Here is a 24,818-nt window from a genome sequence, read left to right on the forward strand (position 1 = left end):
GGCAGTTAGGGCGTTGGGATTTGACTGTCACAGGGACAAACTAATAAGAGGTTATAATTCATTGGAATAGGCGGTTCTTGAGGTAACGGTGGTCAATTGAAAACGGATCAACTGGATTCTTGTACCCCGGGGAACAGGCGTAGTCCAGCAGTTGGTGATGATGACATACTGAACAGTTCGACCTGGACAGTTGCACCAGAGTTGTGATTGTGTGTTTGTTTGTACAGTTATGGCTGTCCTGTTATTATTTTGTGTTCTCACTAAACACCCACATTTGTATTTGTGTGGGAAATGTTTGCAGGCTATGGTTGCTGTTTGTATTTAATTGAACTTTAGGCCCATACAAAGACAAATCACACAACATAGACTACCAAATAACCTTAGGCAAAAATACACGAAATAAAAGTAAAGTGGAAAATAGTTAAAAATGTCTTGATCAATTATGAGTATCTAAACATATCGACTTTTGGACACCGATGCGCAGGAGAACCCCTAGCTGTCAATCAAGCAGGCGCGGTGAACGGATTATGACGCTCAAGCGTTCCAAATGACGCAACAATACAGTTCCAGAACAGAGAAAGTTAATGCCGAAGATGTTATTCGGTTAAACACTAAAACTGCGCTTTGACAAGTGTGATTTGAGGTGAGTCAAATATTTACAAAAGTTTACAATACATTAACCATCCGCTAGCCTACTTAGCCTATAATTCTGTCATGGTAAGATACCACATGTGAACGTTAATGTATTTGAAAAATGTTTTCTTTCTGACATTACCTAGCTAGCCTTATAAAACACAATTATTAATTATGGATTCGTTTTTTTCTGTTGCTATCAATCACTCTATCTGTATTTACTCTTCTGTCTGTCTGTCAGACTATCTGTCTGTCTGTGTACTGTCTAGCCAGCATATGCCAGAAAGATTCTTTCACATAGGCTCATATTCACAAAGTCTCATAGAAGGAGTGCTGATCAATGATCAGTTCTGTCTTTTAAATCAAACTGAATACGTTTTGATGGACAGGAGGGGACCTGATCCTAGATCAGCACTCCTACCCTGAAACACTTTGTGAACACAATCCAGGTGTACTGTGATTATGAAGTTGTGATGAGGTATTATTATATTAGTCGTGCTGATGCATGATGGGTTGTAGGCTAGAGTTTGAGTACCGTTGTCTGAAGGCTGTTTCTGAATTCACTGACCTGGTGAGTAAATGTTGTTTACAATGGCGCCATCTAGTGACAGAAACATAGAAACACACATTGTTGCTGAAAGAAGGCATCTCTTTATTTTCCAGAAATACAACTTGTAGACCTTTCCTGCAGTCTCTGAGGAGATGGACACCTCTTCTTCTTCTGGACGATCTCCGTCTCCTACTGGGACTGTCTTCTTACCCCCTCCTATCATGTGGAACAGTCTGTAAGTCATTCATCACATAACCTAGCTCTGGTCCAGGGCATTATGTGCGGCTTGCTGAAGGAAGGCTCAGTGTCTGCAAGCTGTACTTAACGCCCTGGACCAGAGCTACACATTACCCACCTCTGGCCATCATGGACAGTCAACTCATCACATTCACGTACTGTAAGTCACAGTTGAGTGAGTTGTGTGATTAAAGGCAGTTTGATTGATCAGAATTGTAATTATTATTGTAGTATTGTAGTAAATTGTCTGAGTTCACTTCCTAAATGATGTGTTGACATTCCTTCGCTCCCAGCTACAAGCAGGCAGAGATGGAGGTTCAGTTCCTGAGGGAAGAGAAGAAGACCTGTACAGAGAAGGAAGCCCACATGCTTGAGTTGAGGGGGAAGGATCGAACGATCCGAAATCAGAAGAAGGAGATGGACAGACTTCAAGTGTGCCTCTGGGAGGAGGAAAAGAAGAAGAGGAATGGTGGAACGGAGAAGGACGAGATGATTGAACAACTACAGTCTGAGACAGACCATCTCAGAGCCCTTTTGACAGATGAAAGGAGGAGAAGAAGAGTAGAAAGGGGTATTATGAAAGAGTGGAAGGCTGAGATCCTGAGACTGAGGGAGGCAGAGAGCCACAGGGAGGCAGAGAGCCACAGGGAGGCAGAGAGACAGAGGGAAGCAGAGAGCCACAGGGAGGCAGAGATACAGAGGGAGGCAGAGAGACAGAGGGAGGCAGAGAGACAGAGGGAGGCAGAGAGACAGAGAGAAGCAGAGAGACAGAAAGAAGCAGAGAGACAGAGGGAGGCAGAGAGAGCCACAGAATGGGAGGACAACCAGAGAAAAATGCGGGAGATCAACAGACTCAAAAAACTGCTGGAGCTGCTGATGGTGGACCTACAACTGGCCCACGTAAGACATGTCATTGTTATTATTAAAAGGCAGTGTATATTCACCCGGCTGAAAATGAATGGCAGTATGCTAACCCAATGTTAACTTTTATGCCTTTTTTAAACTTTAACCCTTACCTTAACCTCACTGAAACTATACCTCACCTTTACCATAACCCAACCCTAGGTCCTAAACCTAACCTTCATTTATCTCAACCCCTACGCCTTTCTTCTGCCGGTTGAATATCCACTTCCTTATTAACGTCATTACTGTTATTGTTGTTGATAACTGTATCTGTGCAGGTTGTAAATAGTTGCATTAGTGAAACATCATTTGTAGGAGTAATTTCTACAAGCATAAACATCAGAGGCAACATTGTTGTAACATCACACAAATTGCAATGGGAATTTCTCAAACCCCTAACTGAATGGGCAAGCTAGTTGTGTGTTTGTATTTGTACACATTTTGGACATAATTTATTACATAAAATGTCTCATAATTTTTTCAAACCATGTCAATACATTAACTGACAATGAATTGTCCAGATGAATTGATCAAAATGACTCTGCTATTGATGTTGTCCACTGTTTGATTCAATTACCTAGGTCTAAGTTGTATTTCTATGTATCATCCTCTGCAAATCCTTTGAAAGTATGTCTTGGTCAAAGATTATCACTAATTTAACCTTTTAAATTTAAGCAAGAGATAGAGAGATTGAGGCTATGGCAGAAAGTCATGGAAGATCAGCGACCAAGACTGGCCTGGAACAACAAACCTATTGAGACAGAAAGAGAGAGGGAAAGAGAAAGAGAAAGGGAGATGGAAAGGGAGAGAAAAGCAGAATTGGAAAGACAAGAAATGAAGAAGAAAGTGAAACAGGCAGAAGAAACAATAAAAGCGTTAGAACGAGAGATTGAGAGATTGAAAGAGACTGAAAAGGAAGTCATATTTGAAAGAGAAAGAGACATGCGTATTGCAGAGAATGAGAAAGTCAAACTGGTTAACGAAAAGGTGAAAGAGTTAGAGAGAGAGGTTGAGAGACTGAAAGAAGATATGACAACAAAAGAGATTCAATACAAAATCAAATTTGAAAGAGCAAAAGAAGCGTATAGAAGACAGAATGAGAGAGTGAAACAGGTTAACCAAAATGTACTAGTGTTAGACAGAGAAGTTGCGAGAATGAAAGAAGAGATTAGATTGAAAGAAGAGACTGAACCAGAGAGAACATTTGATAGAGACAGAGAGAGAGAAAATGATTGGAGACGAACTGAAGAGGAGATGAAAAATAGAGTGGAGAGCGAGACGGAGATGGAGACAGCCCTCATCAATGACAAAAAGAAGTCTGAATTGGAGGAAGTCTTCAAGAAAATCAAGGAACAGCTGATAGAATTAGAAAATATGGAAACAGACAAATATAAATGGAAGCAGAACCAAATGGACATGGAGGAGAAGATGGAGGGTGAGAACAACAAACAGAAAGAGGTAGAAAGAAAAAGAATGGAGAAAATACCAAAACAGAGACAACAAGAAGATGAGAAGAAGAAAGAGATGGAGAGAGAAGAAGAAGAGAGACAGAGAGAGATTGAAAGAGAGAAAGAAGAAGAAATATGTAAACAGAAGCAAATAGAGATGGAAGAGGAAGAACGAGAGAGGGAGAAAGAGAGACAGAGAGAGATCAAAAGGAAGAGAATGGAGATGAGACAGAAAAATATGGAAAGAGAAGAAGAGAGACAGAGAGAGAATGAAGAAGAAAGATGTAAACAGAAGCAAATAGAGATGGAAGAGGAAGAACGAGAAGAAGAGAGACAGAGAGAGATTGAAAGAGAGCATGAAGAAGAAATATGTAAACAGAAGCAAATAGAGATGGAAGAGGAAGAACGAAAAGAAGAGAGACAGAGAGAGATGGGAGAGAAAGAGAGACGACAACAACAAGAGGAGAGAAAGAGAACGCTTGAGAGAGATCAAGAAGAAGAAGATATATTGAAGCAGAAGCAAATTGACATGGAGAAGGAGGGAAGAGAGAAGGAGAACAAGAGACAGAGAGAGATAGAAGAGATACATAGAGGACAACAACAAGAAGAGAGACAGAAACAAATGGAGAAAGAGAAAGAAAGGGAGAAAGACAATGAGAATCAGAGAGAGATGGAATTAAAAGATAAGCAACAGAAAGAGATGGAGAAAGAAAAGATGATTATGAGAGAGAGGGAGGAAGCAGGAAGAAGAAAGGAGGGACAGAAAAATATTTTGGGGGAAATTGAGAGACAGAATGAACTGGAGATAGAACATGAGAGAGAGATGGAAGAAAAGCATGAAGTGATTAAGGAAGCAGAGGAAGAGTACAGGGAAAGAGAAGAGAGAGGAAAGGAAGTAAGCATGAAGAAACATGTAGTAGTTAATGTTAAAGCAAAAGCACAGGAAGTCTTCAATAGACGTAAAGAGAGAAGGTTAGAAGTGTTGAAGGGGGAACGAGAACACATAGAAAGAGGACAACAAATCAGGAGGGAGAAGGAGGAAAGACGGCTGGAGATGGAAAGAAAACAGGAGAGGGCAAGACAACAAGAGGAGCAGGATAAAAAACGAGACATTGAAATTGCTAGACAGAAAGAAATGTTCAGACTAAGAGAGGAGGAGAGGCAGAGAGAGGAAGAGAGAGAGGAGGAGAGAAAGAGAGCCATTGAAGGCCATTTATCTTTAATGAGAGAGAGAGAGATAATAGAGGCAAACAGAAGAGAGGAGATGGTGGAAGAGGAAAGAAGGGAGATCTTTGAAAAGCACAAGAGGGGTGACTTAGAGGAGGAGGAGAAGGAAGAAGACAAGGAGGACATTCTCCCACCTGATAAAAGTATCCGAAGGAGAGCTGTGGGCTGGGTAAATAAGAAGTGGGAGGAGAGGAACCTCAAGAAGATCGAGAGAACCTATCAGAGAGAAGCTGAGGAGGGCTATAAGATCGTCCACATAGGTAAGACCTGTTTTCCCTCTGCTTATGACATCATCCTCTTTAGTCTCCTCTACACACATCAGTTACACACCAGTCATCATGTTGCATTATTGTTTCAATATAAAACTACTGTCTAAAGAATATGTTAGCTGACATGGCTAATTGAGTGACTGACTGACATAACAAGAAAAATACTGCTGATGTAACAACCACCTGTTTAAATGGTACATTGTGTCATCTACTAGTCTAACTCTCAAGACTAAGTAGAGACCCAGAAAGAGTTCCTAAAAAACACACACAAATACGTGTTTTGGGGGGATCCGGGGGCTACTAGTGGCGATCACATATGGGAATTATTGCACTTTATTGACAAATTCCATGCCTTGCTCAACTGAAAAGAGTAAACAATCATTGAGACCCAATTGTGTTTTCTATTCTTCATTCCCTGTGTCCATTAAATTTAAGTTGATACCAGATCCCTAAGTTGAATGTGAACTCTACTTCTTCTCCCCTACCAGCCATCCCTGGACACACAAGGCTAACAGCCACCATGACACGGGCAGAGAGAGAGAGGGAGAAGAGGAAGGAGCTGCTGAAGGCTGAGAAGAGAAGGAAGAAGATGGAGGATTTTAATAAGCAGTGGAGAGAGCAGTCCCTGCTTAAAAAACAAACTCATCAGAAACTGATGGAGGAGAGGGGGAAGATGAAGGGACATTACCTGGAGCAGATGAATCTGGAGGCTGATGCTCAAATCCACACCCGGTGTCTAACCACCCAACACAGCCACGATTATCTGGAGACAACACAGCCCACTGGATCTGGAGATGGCCACCAGGAAAGGCCAAGGAGGCAACAGGCATGGGCAGAGAACCAGGAGGGAAGTTCAGAGAACCAGCAGGAGTGGCCAGAGAACCAACAGGGGGTGCCAGACAGCCAGCAGCTAGAAGCTCCAGAAGAGGCTGAAACATCAGAGCTAACCTCCAAGAACAAGAAAAGGCCAGGCATCTGGAAGAGAATTAAGATGGGGTAAAGAATGTTTAAACATCTATTCATGTTTTACACTGTTAATATATATGTTGTCCAAGTGTGAGCTATTATCCAAATGTGAGGGTTTAGTGTACATGAAACACACATGTAAATATATAGATACTTACGTGTCTCTGATGTCTTACAGCATTCCTGACCTGCTGTCTGCCTAGAGCTGGAACTCGAAGAAGCCACAGTTCCACTGGGGTTACCTTGGTCATTAAAAGTGTCGCCCAATAATTCCTCCTCCTCTTTAAGTCATCAAGCTACATTTCCTCCACAAAACATTATCGTCTCCTCAAGCCAGCAAGTATACTATTTGTCAGGCAACAAACCCTCGAAGGTCAGTGACCCTCCTCCCCAGAGCAGAGGTTCTCATCTTTATCCTAATTAAATTCATCTCTGCTCACCACCTCTATTGTCCTAGAAAATATCCCCAAATGGACATGGTTTAAACAGAAGTCCTCCCCTCAGACCAGTGGCTCCAAGAACCAGAGTTTCTCATCTTTACTCAAGTTGAACGCAACTCTGATCATTTCCACCACCTCACCTGTTAAGGGGAGGTCTGGGAGGAGGTCTGCAGGTAGCCTGGACCGGAGCGGTAGCAGCTAAGTTGCTGGCTCCATCCCCGGACAAAGCTGCTCAAGTCAGGCCAGTGATGTTTGACGATGTCATTTTTGTTATTAAAGTTTTACGTTTTAATAAAAGCATTTATTAAAAAAGCAATATTGTTGTTACGGTGTGGATTGTTTTGTTATTTATTAGAATTGAAACATCCAGTAGTCATGGTAGATGTTAGACTTTCAATGAGACACCTAACATTACATCAGTTTGCTACAATGTGTGACATGTTATATTAGAGAGGAGTCCTCTATACACATCTATTTTAGACCAGAGGAGAAATATCAGATTGAAATAGCTTCTCTAAGAATCTGAGGAGAGAGCAACAGTAGACGCATCGTTAGCTCTCCCACCTCCAGTTCAGTACTTGGGTCATTCCACCAGTTGAGTACCTTTTGGGGAGTGTAACTTTTATTTCACCTAATTCTAACATTCTGTCATAAAGAGCACATGTTCAACTTAATAAAACACATTTTTTTCCCATCTCAAAAGTAAAAAATACATACTATAGCAAGTGCCTATTAAGTGCCAAATCAAGTGACAGGGTGGACTGTAACAGAGTTGACTATTTCATTTAGAATCAACCATAGATCCCCATGTGACAGGGGGAATGGAATGCAAGCTTACCAAACAAATGTAAATTGTTTCAACATTTCTAGACTGTCTATCTATAGGTAACAGGGTTGATGTGTTATAATTCACCCAGTGGTGATTGCAGCATGTACATCTTGGTGGGGAAAACTCCCCCAAAATGTTTTAGATGAATGCCAGCAAAGCCACTACACAACACAACACTAAACAATACATTAATTGCACTATAACTTTGACAAACGGTGCCCACAAACTGTTAGGGTCGACATAAAGCTGTCCCAACAGCAGAGCTTTCTTTTCATCACCAAGGAGTGAATCCTTTTTAAAAAACATAGCTGATATGGCTGACTTGCTTCAACAAATGTGGTTTCTACTGACACTTGAGAGGACAACGAGTGGATAACAGGCAATCCGTCATTTTGATTAAGACATTAATGAGAGAGCTAGGATGGACGTAGTCAATATATATAGTCTACATGTGCACCACCAAGTCAGAGCAGTAGGCTAAGTTATGAGAGGGGAAAGGCACAAAATTATTAGGGTGAGACACATGGGCTACTAACAGCTTACTACACAACATACACTTAGTATTACTTTCTTAGCTACGGTATACATATCTCCCTGGCATATTACATCATTTATAGAGCAGCACTCAATACACTTTTGGACTCACCTTGTTGTGCTGTGCTCTCTTGAACAGGAAGGTGTCGTGGCGGTTTGGCATCAAAGTCTGTCATTCTCTGGATTTATTGTGCTTTCAAGACAACTGGGAACTCAAAAAAAACAAGGTTGAATCATGAGTTCAGTGATCTTCAGGTCAGAGCACAAGAAAGAGGCCCGAGTTCCCGACTTGGAATTCCGAGTTGGATGACCGTTCAAAACTTGTTTTCCCAGTCGTCTTGAACTCACTGAAGTCTAAGATTTCCCAGTTCCGAGTTTCCAGTTGTTTTGAATGCGGCAGGAGTCATGCTGAATAGCAGGCTAGTGATTGCTTTGCTAAGCTTGTAGTTAGCCACTGATTCCTTCCAAACCACTCGTTGAATTTGCGATTTCCAACTTGTTGTGTAATGTTTATGTCCAATGGTTGATGAGCACCGAAACATTTTATCTATAATTTCTCTTCATAATTTCTCTTCATATGAGAAGTATTGAAAAGGATTTGCCAGTAGATTGTCGACTGGATTCATGATGATGACTGCTAGCTTGGTAGCTAAGATTTAGAAAATATGATGTTGACATGATCAGTCCAATCAAAGCTACGGTAAATATAACCTGATTTGATTTCATTTTATCTGTGGCCAATGACCTTGAGAATTATTGGATGGGCACTTCTAATGTAACTCTATGGCAGCACCCAAGGGGCTTGAATTTTCAAGCTCTCCTCATAGATTTTGCAGTGACGTAGTGTCCCCTTGAGTGACAGAACACTGAACCAATCACGGCGCAACTACAGAACATCACCAACCCCTACTCTCCGTATTTTCCGCTGGCTGCCCCACCACCACAGAAAGCACTGAGAAAGGCTGAAACACCTGCATGTTGGAGCTGCCTTACTTAAGAAAGCAAAAAGAGACCATGTCTGTATGACGCTTTATTAACTCAATGACTTTTTTTCCCTCCATTGGTTGCAAACTGATATGTGACACATATTAATGCCAAAATATGAGGCAAAACAAGCAACATAATTGCAAAATGTTTTTTTGCTAAACACGTGGGGCTCAAAACGGGTGTGGCTCCGCCCCACCTGCCCTGAATGACGGCTCACCACTGACAATACTATAATCATAGATGATTCTATGATGAATACATTATTATTAAAAGATGAGCTCACCGTTTTTATTGGTGAATCATAATTGGATGATTCAATCATACAGTGTTTTACAGCGGTGAAGTTAGCTTTATATTAAAGATTCAGACTTTGCTCTTCAATACCTCTTCAACGGGACATGCAAGGATGACTAGGCTACTGAGGGCAGCAGGTAGCCGAGTGGTTAGAGTGTTGAGCCAGTAACCGAAAGGTTGCTGGATCGAATCCCTGAGCTGACAAGGTGAAAATCTGTTATTCCTCCCCTGAACAAGGCAGTTAACTGACTGTTCCTAGGTAGTTGTTGTAAATAAGAATTTGTACTTAACTAGTTAAATAAATGTAATATTCTAAATCGGCTGATGATAGTGAATAAGTTGAACCCCTTGTTTTTCCAATTCGGTGTCATATTCACTTTTTGGAGGTGAAATGTAGCTAAAAATGTGCTATCCTCTGCTCAGAGGGTTAACGAACCGTCTTAAAACTGCAACGCATAATATTACCTGTAAATGAAAAATATCAATACCTTCTCAACGACATGACATAGAGATCTCAAACAAATTTGACACTGTAAAGAGACCTCATCTCTCGAATTCAATTACTTTATTTTTAATTTTTTTAACTTCTATAAAATCTACAAAATGTCAAATAAATCATTTTATATAAAAGTACTTAAAAAAAACATCAATATCTTCCACCCCATATGACTTTCATGAATACAACCAACTGTTATTGGTTCAGGGACGTCATGCCTCCAATCAACAGCAATTTGTGTTGTATTTGTTGACTTTGGATACTTTTTTTTTTTTACAAATGTTAATTATATTTGCATGAATAATACTTTAAAATGTCAATAGATTCCACCCCATGTGACATTCATCAGTAAAACTAACTGTGATTGGTTCAGGGACCTCATCCCTCCAATCAATAGCAATTACTTTCGTATTTTTTGACTTTGGTGATATTCTACCAACTTAAGTTGACTTTAAATTAAAGATACTTTCTTAAAACGTCAATAGCTTCCACCCCATATTACTTTAATAAATACAAACAACTATCATTGGTTCAGGAACCACCTCCCACTAATAAATGTCAATTACTTTGGTATTTTATTTACTATCATTTTTTTTTAAATGAATTTGAATTGACTTTACCTGAAAAATGCTTCCCTAAAACTTCAGTAGCTTCCACCCCATATTACTTTTATGAATACAACAAACTGATATTGGTTCACAGACCTCTTTTCCGTCCAATCCACGGCAATTACGTTTGGACTTTTGGACATTACAAATTAAGTCAAATTGAAAACAGTATTGGTATTGTTGAATTAGGTTTTCATAATAGCAATCTAGGACTGATGGTTTGGTTATCTAAACTAGGAAGTATGTTTGTTTGGTTACCAAGGCAACTACTGTAGCTATCTAGTAAACTTGCTAGCTACTTCAGTGGATGTTGAACACATTTCTATCGTCAAATGAACACATTTCTACCGGCAAATGAACACATTTCTACCGGCAAATGTGTTAAATTATAGCCATGGAGGGATAATCAACTCAGGGCTTTATGGGTTCTCTGGAAAATAATGCAAGTCCATGGAAGGTCAGTTCCACAGTGTTCATTATTTGGCAGAGAAGGCATAGTCCCTCGTTGATTATCCCTCACATAACTTTATGAGCTGGATTTGCCTTTCTTTGCAACAGTGGAAGCTGCTGAGGAGGCGGTGACTCATAATAATGGTTGGAATGGAGTCAATGGAGTGGTATCAACCACATCAAAGATGGGGTTTCCATGTGTTTGATACCACTCAATTGACTTCATTCTAGACATTATTATGAGCTGTCTTCCCCTCATCAGCCTCCACTGCTTTGCAATTAGTTTGTTCGTTTTCAGTTGTTAGCATTTAGCTAACAGCGTCTAGGTGAATTTGGTATCAGTTTGTGCTAATTTGTTAGCATTCTGGTAATAGATGCCGATAGGTTTTTCTTGTGTTTTTAGCACCCCCTCATGTGCTATGCCGGTAATATTGTAAATCCCAGTATGAGAGTAGGATGGTATGACAATATGAAAATCTGGATACCGCCCAAGCCTAATCACCACACCTACGTACCACATCTACCAAACCTACCTACCACAACTACCACACCTACCTACCACAACTACCACACCTACCTACCACAACTACCACACCTATCATCACCCTACCTACCATATCTATCATCACCACAACTACAAAACCCACCATCACCAAACTTACCTAACACAACTTCCACACCTACGTACCACAACTACCACACATACCTACCACAACTACCACATCAACCTACCACAACTATTACACCTACCATCACCACACCTACAATCCACAAATACCACACCTACCAAACCTACCTACCACAACTACCACACCTATCATCACCATACCTACCATATTAATCATCATCACACGTACCACACTTACCTACCACAACTATCACCACACCTACCATCACCACAAGTAACATACCTACCATCACCACATATATCACACCTACCATCACCAAACCTACCACACCTACCTTTACCACACCTACCATACATACCTTCACCAAACCAACCATCACCACACATATTACACCTACCATCACCACAGTTACCTCACCTACCATCACCACACCCACCAAACCTACCTACCACAACTACCAAACCTACCTACCACAACTACCACACCTACCTACCACAACTATCACACCCATCTACCACAACTATCACACCTACCTACCACAATTGTCACACCTAACATAACCACACCTACCATCACTACACCAACTATCCCACCTACCATCTCACCTACCATCACCTACGATACATACCATCACCACACCTACGATACATACCATCACCACACCTATCACACCTACCATCACCACAAATACCATACCATAATTACTTCACCACACCTACCATCATTACACCTGCCATCACCACACCTACCACACCTACCATCACCACACCTACCATCATACATACCATCACCACACCTATCACACCTACCATCACCACAAATACCATACCATAATTACTTCACCACACCTACCATCATCACATCTACCATAACCACACCTACCATACCTACCTTCACCACACCTACCATCACCACACCTACAATCACTATACTTAATGTAGCAGTGTGATGTTGTTCCCCTTGATTATGCACCAAGTTGCACACAAGGACCAATTCAAATAGGCCAGGTCAAAAGGGGATGTTAATAATTTGATAATAATAATAATAATAATAATTCAGTGTATTTTTTAAATTTAATTACAGCTGCATAGCTAATGTTTTTCTTTGGTGTACAAACACTTTTTCATATCAATATTGTACATACATGTGATTGTAAAAGTTTTGTATATTTTGGTTTGGCCCATCGCGGGTTATCTGTCTTTCCGTACCCCCTTATTGTTCTCTTTTGCCTGACCTTTGGCTAGTACGGTATGTTGTCCTTGGCTCCGAAATGGTTTAATATAAAACCGTCATAATGTTACACAATGTACTGTTATGCTACCATAAGTTTGTTACAATGTGGATAATACAAAGATTTATGTTAACAAGTTTCACAAAGCTCGCTAACTAGGGTATCTATTGTAACGACCCTGTGTTTATAAGCGCGGAAATCGACTCTGCCGCTGGAGCATGCTTTTGTGGCACAGTCGATAGCGCGCCGGACCTCGGGCTAGGAGGTCGAGGGTTCGAGACCTGCTCCCTGTGTTTCATTACATTGGTGTCAGAAGTGATCGGACCTCGCATCCACGACAGTGCGTGTGCTTGGCCGGTGAGCGCGTTCCTGTAAGACGTAAAGTCGCAAGCTAGCGCGAGGACGCGCTCTTTGAAAGGAGGGAGTAGTGTAACGACCCTGTGTTTATAAGCGCGGAAATCGACTCTGCCGCTGGAGCATGCTTTTGCGGCACAGTCGATAGCGCGCCGGACCTCGGGCTAGGAGGTTGAGGGTTCGAGACCTGCTCCCTGCCTGTTTCATTACACTATTGAAACTTGTGAGTACTTGGGACAGTGTTTGAGTGAGTGTCCATGTGCTCGCGCAGGTGCCTGAGAGCTAGGACTGCGCCAAGGGTTAACATAATGTGTGTTGTCTCTTCGTGTGCAGGGCAAATAAAAATAATTCAACTAGCAGACCTTCAGTTGTGGCAGCGTCCTAATTAAAAGTACACAACGCAGAGTGAACCAGGCTACAAAAGGTAGCCAAAGTGGAATCAAAAGTCATAGGCCTAATCATCAATCAAATATTGAATATAAAACCAAAATATAATCTACATATAAATGTAGTAGAGTTCAAATGGTTATTCCATCAAACTTCAAATTATTAGACTAGTACACAACGCAGAACAGAACAACCAGGTTGCGGGTCAGTGGCCCAAGCCCGCGAACAGGAATATTCCAAGTTCAGACAGAAGGGGGGAGTCAGATCGCTATGATCGCCAGGAACTTTACTTTTGGTGTCTATTTTTAATTGTTGCTCTACTGCTGCTGCCTGTTGATGTTAGGTAGGCAGCTACAGTAGCTGAATGATGTTAACATCTTAGGGTTTTGTTTCATTAAATGTATTTTATTTCATCTGGGTGTTTGCTTCACCTACTAACACCCTGGTACTACCCGTAGCTCCCGTTCTCCTCAGTCTGAGAGAAAGGTATGTGTTGCAGATGACTCCTTTGTAGAAGTCCATAACGTGAAATAAATAAAACATCCCAAGGTTAATGCTGTAGATATTGTTATAAGGGAGTGTGAGACTATTGAAACATGTAACTTTCCGATTTTTATTGTTGTTATTTATATAGTTTACAGAGTGCTAAATGTGCTGTTGCTAGCTAGCTAGCATGCCTTTCTGTGATGCAGACGGTTAGCTGAGCTGGTGCTTGCGTTGCATTATGGGAGATGTAGTTTGGTACTCTACGGTATGAACGGGATAGAGGCGATTTCACGTTGTAACTTGTTTGTGTTGCAGTGCTTTTGTACATGAGTTGTTGTATTTTGGTACTGTCAACACTGAAAGCACCTAACAATGTATTAGGGATGTGAGACATGTGTTTTACCTTTCTTCAGGCTCCTGTGTAGAACAACTTGTCAGATGGTGCATTGGAGACTGATGTGTTCCTGTCCTGTCTTTTCACAATACTATTGCAGTTCACAATACTATTGCAGATCAAAATAAAAGCCTGACAGACAGCCGTGGTGTCGCTCTTCATTTCTTGGTTCTCCTGTGGTACATAAGAAACCCGCTACAGTGTTTTTGTAAATCAAATAAAAATTGTATTCCAATGTTACCCATGGCTTTCATAAAAACAACCAAATTAATATTTTTGCGATAGCATATATGAAATGTATTACACTGTTAGAATGATGCAGTCAAAATGACTGTTCATCTGCTTGATGGGGGGGGGGGGGGGGGGGGGGGGGTCTTGAGGCCCAGCGGTTCTAGTGTTATAGAGATCCTGAATCAGTCAGTTTGATTCTGAATCAGTAATCTTGACTCTGAATCATGTGCAGTGTGACCACTGAGACTTAAACCAACTCAATATGACTCCTGAGATAAACAGTTAATCATTTATAGTGTCTGTGAAAAGAAACCAAATCAGTCAGTCTGGTCAGAGTAACAGATTTTTTGGTTATTCTGCTACCATTTTGGTAACGAAATTACGAGTTTTAATCACTTAATAATTCACAAACAAAATATATATCAGAAAAATCACTAGAACTAATTGTTAGCTCCAACATTACTTGTTACTTCTGTGAACTTTCATTATCCACCCTCCTCACAAATCCAAATATGAAAATATCTGAAAGTTATGTGGGTTTTTGGTAACGGAATTACAAGGCACAAGTCAATATTCCTTAAACAATTTCTCCAAACCCAAATGTAAGTGTTGATATTAGTAGGCAGGGGTCTTTACGTCAACATTATTATTTTTTAATGTAGTTCTGATATTTGACCTTTTAAGACTTTTTCTGGTGATGTTTTCTAAGATCCCTTTTCCATCTGTTTACCCAGAAGTCAAAGCCTTCACTGGTTGAAAAATGGTTCTAGAATTACATTTACCAAAAATATACACTCTTAGATTTAATTTGACACCCAATTACACATGCTCCTTCCTATGAACATCACGTTGGTGCTCCTGGGTCCTTTTACATGGAAATGCCCTACTGTGACTCTAGAGATGCTATCCATCCCCAACTAGTAATAAAGTGGTCGGGTTGGTTTTTATTTATTTATTTTATTTCACCTTTATTTAACCAGGTAGGCAAATTGAGAACACGTTCTCATTTACAATTGCGACCTGGCCAAGATAAAGCAAAGCAGTTCGACACATACAACAACACATAGTTACACATGGAGTAAAACAAACATACAGTCAATAATACAGTGAAAAATAAGTCTGTATACAATGTGAGCAAGTGAGGTGAGATAAGGGAGGTGAAGGCAAACAAAATATAAATAAAAATAAATAAAAATATAAAAAGGCCATGGTGGCGAAGTAAATACAATATAGCAAGTAAAAAAACAACAACACTGGAATGGTTGGTTTGCAGTGGAAGAAAGTGCAAAGTAGAGATAGAAATAATGGGGTGCAAAGGAGCAAAATAAATAAATGAATACAGTAGGTAAAGAGGTAGTTGTTTGGGATAAATTATAGATGGGCTATGTACAGGTGCAGTAATCTATGAGCTGCTCTGACAGCTGGTGCTTAAAGCTAGTAAGGGAGATAAGTGTTTCCAGTTTCAGAGATTTTTGTAGTTCGTTCCAGTCATTGGCAGCAGAGAACTGGAAGGAGAGGCGGCCAAAGGAAGAATTGGTTTTGGGGGTGACCAGAGAGATATACCTGCTGGAGCGCGTGCTACAGGTAGGTGCTGCTATGGTGACCAGCGAGCTGAGATAAGGGGGGACTTTACCTAGCAGGGTCTTGTAGATGACCTGGAGCCAGTGGGTTTGGCGACGAGTATGAAGCGAGGGCCAGCCAACGAGAGTGTACAGGTCGCAGTGGTGGGTAGTGTAAGGGGCTTTGGTGACAAAACGGATGGCACTGTGATAGACTGCATCCAATTAATTGAGTAGGGTATTGGAGGCTATTTTGTAAATGACATCTCCGAAGTCGAGGATTGGTAGGATGGTCAGTTTTACAAGGGTATGTTTGGCAGCATGAGTGAAGGATGCTTTGTTGCGGAATAGGAAGCCAATTCTAGATTTAACTTTGGATTGGAGATGTTTGATGTGAGTCTGGAAGGAGAGTTTACAATCTAACCAGACACCTAGGTATTTGTAGTTGTCCACATATTCTAAGTCAAAGCCATCCAGAGTAGTGATGTTGGACAGGCGGGCAGGTGCAGGCAGCGATTGGTTGAAGAGCATGCATTTAGTTTTACTTGTATTTAAGAGCAATTGGAGGCCACGGTTGCTTCTGGCCTTTCCAGCTTCAGTCTGAATCATGCCCATGATGAGAGGAGGGTTTACTGGACACACAGGGAGAAACTACAGTCTGAATCACACCCACGATGAGAGGAGGTTTACTGGACACACAGGGAGAAACTACAGTCTGAATCACACCCATGATGAGAGGAGGTTTACTGGACACACAGGGAGAAACTACAGTATGAATCACACCCACGTTGAGAGGAGGTTTACTATACACACAGGGAGAAACTACAGTCTGAATCACACCCACGATGAGAGGAGGTTTACTGGACACACAGGGAGAAACTACAGTCTGAATCACACCCATGATGATAGGAGGTTTACTGGACACACAGGGAGAAACTACAGTCTGAATCACACCCATGATGAGAAAACTTTTTTTATTTTTTTTATTTATTTAACCCCTTTGCTCCCCAATTTTCGTGGTATCCAATCGCTAGTTTCGTGGTATCCAATCGCTAGTTTCGTGGTATCCAATCGCTGCATCTTAACACAGCGCGCCTCCAACCCGGGAAGCCAGTAGCACCAATGTGTCGGAGGAAACACCGTGTACCTGGCCTCCTTGGTTAGCGCGCACTGTGCCCAGCCCGCCACAAGAGTCGCTGGAGCGCGATGAGACAAGGATATCCCTACCGGCCTAACCCGGACGACGCTAGGCCAATTGTGCGTTGCCCCACGGACCTCCGGCTGCAACAGAGCCTGGGCGCGAACCAAGAGACTCTAGTGGCGCAGCTAGCACTGCGAAGCGCCACCCGAGAGGCACGAGACTACCTTTTAAGGGTTTGGTATTTGTTAGTGTTTAGGTTAGAGTTAGTTTCAAGTTTTGGCCAGACGGGCTGTCAATGGGATGTTGGTCTGAAAAGTCCATTTAGTCTTTCCCTTCTCAAACCTGTCCTCCCCCTAACCAGTTCATATCATGTATTCCACCACCAGCACACCTGATTCACTAATCAGAGGTTTTGATGATTAGTTGACCAGTGGTACAAAGGGGACTGGATCTAGGTGAACTATGTGGAGTGTCTTCCAGGGACAGTACAGTACAGACTGAGACGATAACAACAGTGTAGTTTACTCAACTCATTCAAACTATCATGACTATTGTTTAGAGAGAAGATCTGCACAAGGGAATAAAGTGTAAGATATAGCAAGTGAGGACAATATGGTGCAAGGCAGCCAAAGTGGAATCAAAAGTCATAGGCCTAATCATCAATCAAATATGAACTATAAAACCAAAATATAATCTACATATAAAGACAACATGTCATCTACATGTGTTATAGAAAAGCTCCCTTCTCACATCCCAGGTCATGTTTAGACTGGAACGTGACAACTCAACGTCTATGCGCATCTCCCCAATAGCCGACAGACAACTTTCCTGAGTGCAATGTCATTAATGTGACCGATATGTACAGTATAATAAGCATAGGGAAGAAGGAAAAGATCCCACCTCTGATGCACAGCAGATAGACATCGCTGCTGAGATTTCCCCTGGAGCAAGAGTCCCTCAAGAATTTAAAAACAGTCATTGCGTTACAATGAATGTACTCCCCAAACGCGTGTTGCATCGTAAACTATCCTCCCAGTCCCTTGGGAGTTCAGCGGAGGGATGATGCGCCGCTGTCATTTACTTGGATGAGAAGTTGGACGAACGCTCCTCCAGCTCACGATACGCAATGGTGGAGAACTACAGTGTGGTGATGTGTCGTTCACGAACGAACGGCTCTTTTTGAACGGATCTTTTTGTTGTATGTCTGGAACCGAATTGCATCGGTGAAAGAGTCATTCATCTAGCTCTCTGATTTCCATACTGCTACTACTGCTTGTTGAGCTCAGAACAACGTTTATCTGTAGATAAATTACAACATCACTATCTAAAGGGGGTGAATCCTCACTGCAGAAACAATAAATAGTGGGGAGAGCGGGTCAATCTGGTCCACGAGGATTTATTTCATGCTTAAAAACGAATTCCTAATTTTTTAAAGCGCATTTCACGATCTGACTTAATGGTAGCCTACCTTTAGGCTTTTACTTTGAATATTTGTAATTTTTTCATTGTTCTATATTGATTTAAGCATTTTGAAGGAAGATCTGTTTATGAGCTAAATGAACCCGCTCTTTTACTTGAACGGAGCCAAATGCTCCGGCTCACCGAATAGACTCAGAAATCCCATCACTATTACAGCGGAGAGATTAGATCCAAAGAGAGCACCACAATCAACAGGCACACTCAACAGGCGGTTAGGGCGTTGGGATTTGACTGTCACAGGGACAAACTAATAAAAGGTTATAATTCATTGGAATAGGCGGTTCTTGAGGTAACGGTGGCCAATTGAAAACGGATCAACTGGATTCTTGTACCCCGGGGAACAGGTGTAGTCCAGCAGTTGGTGATGGTGACATACTGAACAGTTCGACCTGGACAGGTGCACCAGAGTTGTGATTGTGTGTTTGTTTGTACAGTTATGGCTGTCCTGTTATTATTTTGTGTTCTCACTAAACACCCACATTTGTATTTGTGTGGGAAATGTTTGCAGGCTATGGTTGCTGTTTGTATTTAATTGAACTTTAGGCCCATACGAAGACAAATCACACAACATAGACTACCAAATAACCTTAGGCAAAAATACACGAAATAAAAGTCAAGTGGAAAATAGTTATAAATGTCTTGATCAATTATGAGTATCTAAACCTATCGACTTTTGGACACTGATGCGCAGGAGAACCCCTAGCTGTCAATCAAGCAGGCGCGGTGAACGGATTATGACGCTCAAGCGTTCCAAATGACGCAACAATACAGTTCCAGAACAGAGAAAGTTAATGCCGAAGATGTTATTCGGTTCAACACTAAAACTGCGCTTTGACACGTGTGATTTGAGGTGAGTCAAATATTTACAAAAGTTTACAGTACATTAACCATCTGCTAGCCTACTTAGCCTATAATTCTGTCATGGTAAGATAACACATGTGAACGTTAATGTATTTGAAATATGTTTTCTTTCTGACATTACCTAGCTAGCCTTATAAAACACAATTATTAATTATGAATTCGTTTTTTTCTGTTGCTATCAATCACTCTATCTGTATTTACTCTTCTGTCTGTCTGTCAGACTATCTGTCTGTCTGTGTACTGTCTAGCCAGCATATGCCAGAAAGATTCTTTCACATAGGCTCATATTCACAAAGTCTCATAGAAGGAGTGCTGATCAATGATCAGTTCTGTCTTTTAAATCAAACTGAATACGTTTTGATGGACAGGAGGGGACCTGATCCTAGATCAGCACTCCTACCCTGAAACACTTTGTGAACACAATCCAGGTGTACTGTGATTATGAAGTTGTGATGAGGTATTATTATATTAGTCGTGCTGATGCATGATGGGTTGTAGGCTAGAGTTTGAGTACCGTAGTCTGAAGGCTGTTTCTGAATTCACTGACCTAGTGAGTAAATGTTGTTTACAATGGCGCCATCTAGTGACAGAAACATAGAAACACACATTGTTGCTGAAAGAAGGCATCTCTTTATTTTCCAGAAATAAAACTTGTAGACCTTTCCTGCAGTCTCTGAGGAGATGGACACCTCTTCTTCTTCTGGACGATCTCCGTCTCCTACTGGGACTGTCTTCTTACCCCCTCCTATCATGTGGAACAGTCTGTAAGTCATTCATCACATAACCTAGCTCTGGTCCAGGGCATTATGTGCGGCTTGCTGAAGGAAGGCTCAGTGTCTGCAAGCTGTACTTAACGCCCTGGACCAGAGCTACACATTACCCACCTCTGGCCATCATGGACAGTCAACTCATCACATTCACGTACTGTAAGTCACAGTTGAGTGAGTTGTGTGATTAAAGGCAGTTTGATTGATCAGAATTGTAATTATTATTGTAATATTGTAGTAAATTGTCTGAGTTCACTTCCTAAATGATGTGTTGACATTCCTTCGCTCCCAGCTACAAGCAGGCAGAGATGGAGGTTCAGTTCCTGAGGGAAGAGAAGAAGACCTGTACAGAGAAGGAAGCCCACATGCTTGAGTTGAGGGGGAAGGATCGAACGATCCGAAATCAGAAGAAGGAGATGGACAGACTTCAAGTGTGCCTCTGGGAGGAGGAAAAGAAGAAGAGGAATGGTGGAACGGAGAAGGACGAGATGATTGAACAACTACAGTCTGAGACAGACCATCTCAGAGCCCTTTTGACAGATGAAAGGAGGAGAAGAAGAGTAGAAAGGGGTATTATGAAAGAGTGGAAGGCTGAGATCCTGAGACTGAGGGAGGCAGAGAGCCACAGGGAGGCAGAGAGCCACAGGGAGGCAGAGAGACAGAGGGAAGCAGAGAGCCACAGGGAGGCAGAGATACAGAGGGAGGCAGAGAGACAGAGGGAGGCAGAGAGACAGAGAGAAGCAGAGAGACAGAAAGAAGCAGAGAGACAGAGGGAGGCAGAGAGACAGAGGGAGGCAGAGAGAGCCACAGAATGGGAGGACAACCAGAGAAAAATGAGGGAGATCAACAGACTCAAAAAACTGCTGGAGCTGCTGATGGTGGACCTACAACTGGCCCACGTAAGACATGTCATTGTTATTATTAAAAGGCAGTGTATATTCACCCGGCTGAAAATGAATGGCAGTATGCTAACCCAATGTTAACTTTTATGCCTTTTTTAAACTTTAACCTTTACCTTAACCTCACTGAAACTATACCTAACCCTTACCATAACCCAACCCTAGGTCCTAAACCTAACCCTCATTTATTTCAACCCCTACGCCTTTCTTCTGCCGGTTGAATATCCACTTCCTTATTAACGTCATTACTGTTATTGTTGTTGATAACTGTATCTGTGCAGGTTGTAAATAGTTGCATTAGTGAAACATCATTTGTAGGAGTAATTTCTACAAGCATAAACATCAGAGGCAACATTGTTGTAACATCACACAAATTGCAATGGGAATTTCTCAAACCCCTAACTGAATGGGCAAGCTAGTTGTGTGTTTGTATTTGTACACATTTTGGACATAATTTATTACATAAAATGTCTCATAATTTTTTCAAACCATGTCAATACATTAACTGACAATGAATTGTCCAGATGAATTGATCAAAATGACTCTGCTATTGATGTTGTCCACTGTTTGATTCAATTACCTAGGTCTAAGTTGTATTTCTATGTATCATTCACACGGTCCCGTGTGGCTCAGTTGGTAGAGCATGGCGCTTGCAACGCCAGGGTTGTGGGTTCAATTCCCACGGGGGGACCAGGATGAATATGTATGAACTTTCCAATTTGTAAGTCGCTCTGGATAAGAGCGTCTGCTAAATGACTTAAATGTAATGTAAATGTCTAAGTTGTATTTCTATGTATCATTCTCTGCAAATCCTTTGAAAGTATGTCTTGGTCAAAGATTATCACTAATTTAACCTTTTAAATTTAAGCAAGAGATAGAGAGATTGAGGCTATGGCAGAAAGTCATGGAAGATCAGCGACCAAGACTGGCCTGGAACAACAAACCTATTGAGACAGAAAGAGAGAGGGAAAGAGAGAGAGAAAGGGAGATGGAAAGGGAGAGAAAAGCAGAATTGGAAAGACAAGAAATGAAGAAGAAAGTGAAACAGGCAGAAGAAACAATAAAAGCGTTAGAACGAGAGATTGAGAGATTGAAAGAGACTGAAAAGGAAGTCATATTTGAAAGAGAAAGAGACATGCGTATTGCAGAGAATGAGAAAGTCAAACTGGTTAACGAAAAGGTGAAAGAGTTAGAGAGAGAGGTTGAGAGACTGAAAGAAGATATGACAACAAAAGAGATTCAATACAAAATCAAATTTGAAAGAGCAAAAGAAGCGTATAGAAGACAGAATGAGAGAGTGAAACAGGTTAACCAAAATGTACTAGTGTTAGACAGAGAAGTTGCGAGAATGAAAGAAGAGATTAGATTGAAAGAAGAGACTGAACCAGAGAGAACATTTGATAGAGACAGAGAGAGAGAAAATGATTGGAGACGAACTGAAGAGGAGATGAAAAATAGAGTGGAGAGCGAGACGGAGATGGAGACAGCCCTCATCAATGACAAAAAGAAGTCTGAATTGGAGGAAGTCTTCAAGACAATCAAGGAACAGCTAAAAGAATTAGAAAATATGGAAACAGACAAATATAAATGGAAACAGAACCAAATGGACATGGAGGAGAAGATGGAGGGTGAGAACAACAAACAGAAAGAGGTAGAAAGAAAGAGAATGGAGAAAATACCAAAACAGAGACAACAAGAAGATGAGAAGAAGAAAGAGATGGAGAGAGAAGAAGAAGAGAGACAGAGAGAGATTGAAAGAGAGAAAGAAGAAGAAATATGTAAACAGAAGCAAATAGAGATGGAAGAGGAAGAACGAAAAGAAGAGAGACAGAGAGAGATTGAAAGAGAGAATGAAGAAGAAATATGTAAACAGAAGCAAATAGAGATGGAAGAGGAAGAACGAGAGAGGGAGAAAGAGAGACAGAGAGAGATCAAAAGGAAGAGAATGGAGATGAGACAGAAAAATATGGAAAGAGAAGAAGAGAGACAGAGAGAGATTGAAAGAGAGTATGAAGAAGAAAGATGTAAACAGAAGCAAATAGAGATGGAAGAGGAAGAACGAAAAGAAGAGAGACAGAGAGAGATTGAAAGAGAGAATGAAGAAGAAATATGTAAACAGAAGCAAATAGAGATGGAAGAGGAAGAACGAAAAGAAGAGAGACAGAGAGAGATGGGAGAGAAAGAGAGACGACAACAACAAGAGGAGAGAAAGAGAACGTTTGAGAGAGATCAAGAAGAAGAAGATATATTGAAGCAGAAGCAAATTGACATGGAGAAGGAGGGAAGAGAGAAGGAGAACAAGAGACAGAGAGAGATAGAAGAGATACACAGAGGACAACAACAAGAGGAGAGACAGAAACAAATGGAGAAAGAGAAAGAAAGGGAGAAATGCAATGAGAATCAGAGAGAGATGGAATTTAAAGATCAGCAACAGAAAGAGATGGAGAAAGAAAATATGATTATGAGAGAGAGGGAGGAAGCAGGAAGAAGAAAGGAGGGGCAGAAAAATATTTTGGGGGAAATTGAGGGACAGAATGAACTGGAGATAGAACATGAGAGAGAGATGGAAGAAAAGCATGAAGTGATTAAGGAAGCAGAGGAAGAGTACAGGGAAAGAGAAGAGAGAGGAAAGGAAGTAAGCATGAAGAAACATGTAGTAGTTAATGTTAAAGCAAAAGCACGGGAAGTCTTCAATAGACGTAAAGAGAGGAGGTTAGAAGTGTTGAAGGGGGAACGAGAACACATAGAAAGAGGACAACAAATCAGGAGGGAGAAGGAGGAAAGACGGCTGGAGATGGAAAGAAAACAGGAGAGGGCAAGACAACAAGAGGAGCAGGATAAAAAACGAGACATTGAAATTGCTAGACAGAAAGAAATGTTCAGACTAAAAGAGGAGGAGAGACAGAGAGAGGAAGAGAGAGAGGAGGAGAGAAAGAGAGCCATTGAAGGCCATTTATCTTTAATCAGAGAGAGAGAGATAATAGAGGCAAACAGAAGAGAGGAGATGGTGGAAGAGGAAAGAAGGGAGATCCTTGAAAAGCACAAGAGGGGTGACTTAGAGGAGGAGGAGAAGGAAGAAGACAAGGAGGACATTCTCCCACCTGATAAAAGTATCCGAAGGAGAGCTGTGGGCTAGGTAAATAAGAAGTGGGAGGAGAGGAACCTCAAGAAGATCGAGAGAACCTATCAGAGAGAAGCTGAGGAGGGCTGTAAGATCGTCAACAAAGGTAAGACCTGTTTTCCCTCTGCTTTTATGACATCATCCTCTTTAGTCTCCTCTACACACATCAGTTCCACACCAGTCACCATGTTGCATCATTGTTTCAATATAAAACTACTGTCCAAAATGGTCAAGCTGATCTGTTATCAACTTAAATGTAATGTACACAGGGACTTCAGAATGGAAAACCCAACTGGATCTCCATGATCCTGGTCTAAAGTAGTGCATCATAGCCTTTTGGGGCCCTAAGAAACATTTTGTTCAGGTTTTTGACTACATTTCCTCCAAATCTACACTTTGCAATGAGGC

The 24,818-nt window shown here is 41.3% G+C and overlaps 2 protein-coding genes across 2 annotated transcripts; both read left to right on the top strand.

Moving 5' to 3' along the window:
• Nucleotides 1-1,300: 1,300 nt before the first annotated feature.
• Nucleotides 1,301-2,404, top strand: LOC129847592 (octapeptide-repeat protein T2-like). Its single transcript, XM_055915344.1, has 2 exons — nucleotides 1,301-1,418; nucleotides 1,714-2,404. Exons 1-2 carry the CDS (start codon nucleotides 1,336-1,338, stop codon nucleotides 2,402-2,404), a joined length of 774 nt encoding a protein of 257 aa, XP_055771319.1. The 5' UTR covers nucleotides 1,301-1,335.
• A 1,313-nt stretch (nucleotides 2,405-3,717) lies between these two features.
• LOC129847587 (trichohyalin-like) lies at nucleotides 3,718-24,438 on the top strand. Its single transcript, XM_055915340.1, has 5 exons — nucleotides 3,718-3,758; nucleotides 4,423-5,258; nucleotides 5,756-6,263; nucleotides 20,683-20,895; nucleotides 22,151-24,438. The coding sequence occupies exons 1-5, from the start codon at nucleotides 3,718-3,720 to the stop codon at nucleotides 24,423-24,425; spliced, it is 3,873 nt and encodes a 1,290-aa protein (XP_055771315.1). The 3' UTR covers nucleotides 24,426-24,438.
• The last annotated feature ends 380 nt before the right edge of the window (nucleotides 24,439-24,818 follow it).

The sequence above is a fragment of the Salvelinus fontinalis genome, unplaced genomic scaffold (genome assembly GCF_029448725.1).
Source record: "Salvelinus fontinalis isolate EN_2023a unplaced genomic scaffold, ASM2944872v1 scaffold_0886, whole genome shotgun sequence".
NCBI classification, from domain to species: domain Eukaryota; kingdom Metazoa; phylum Chordata; class Actinopteri; order Salmoniformes; family Salmonidae; genus Salvelinus; species Salvelinus fontinalis.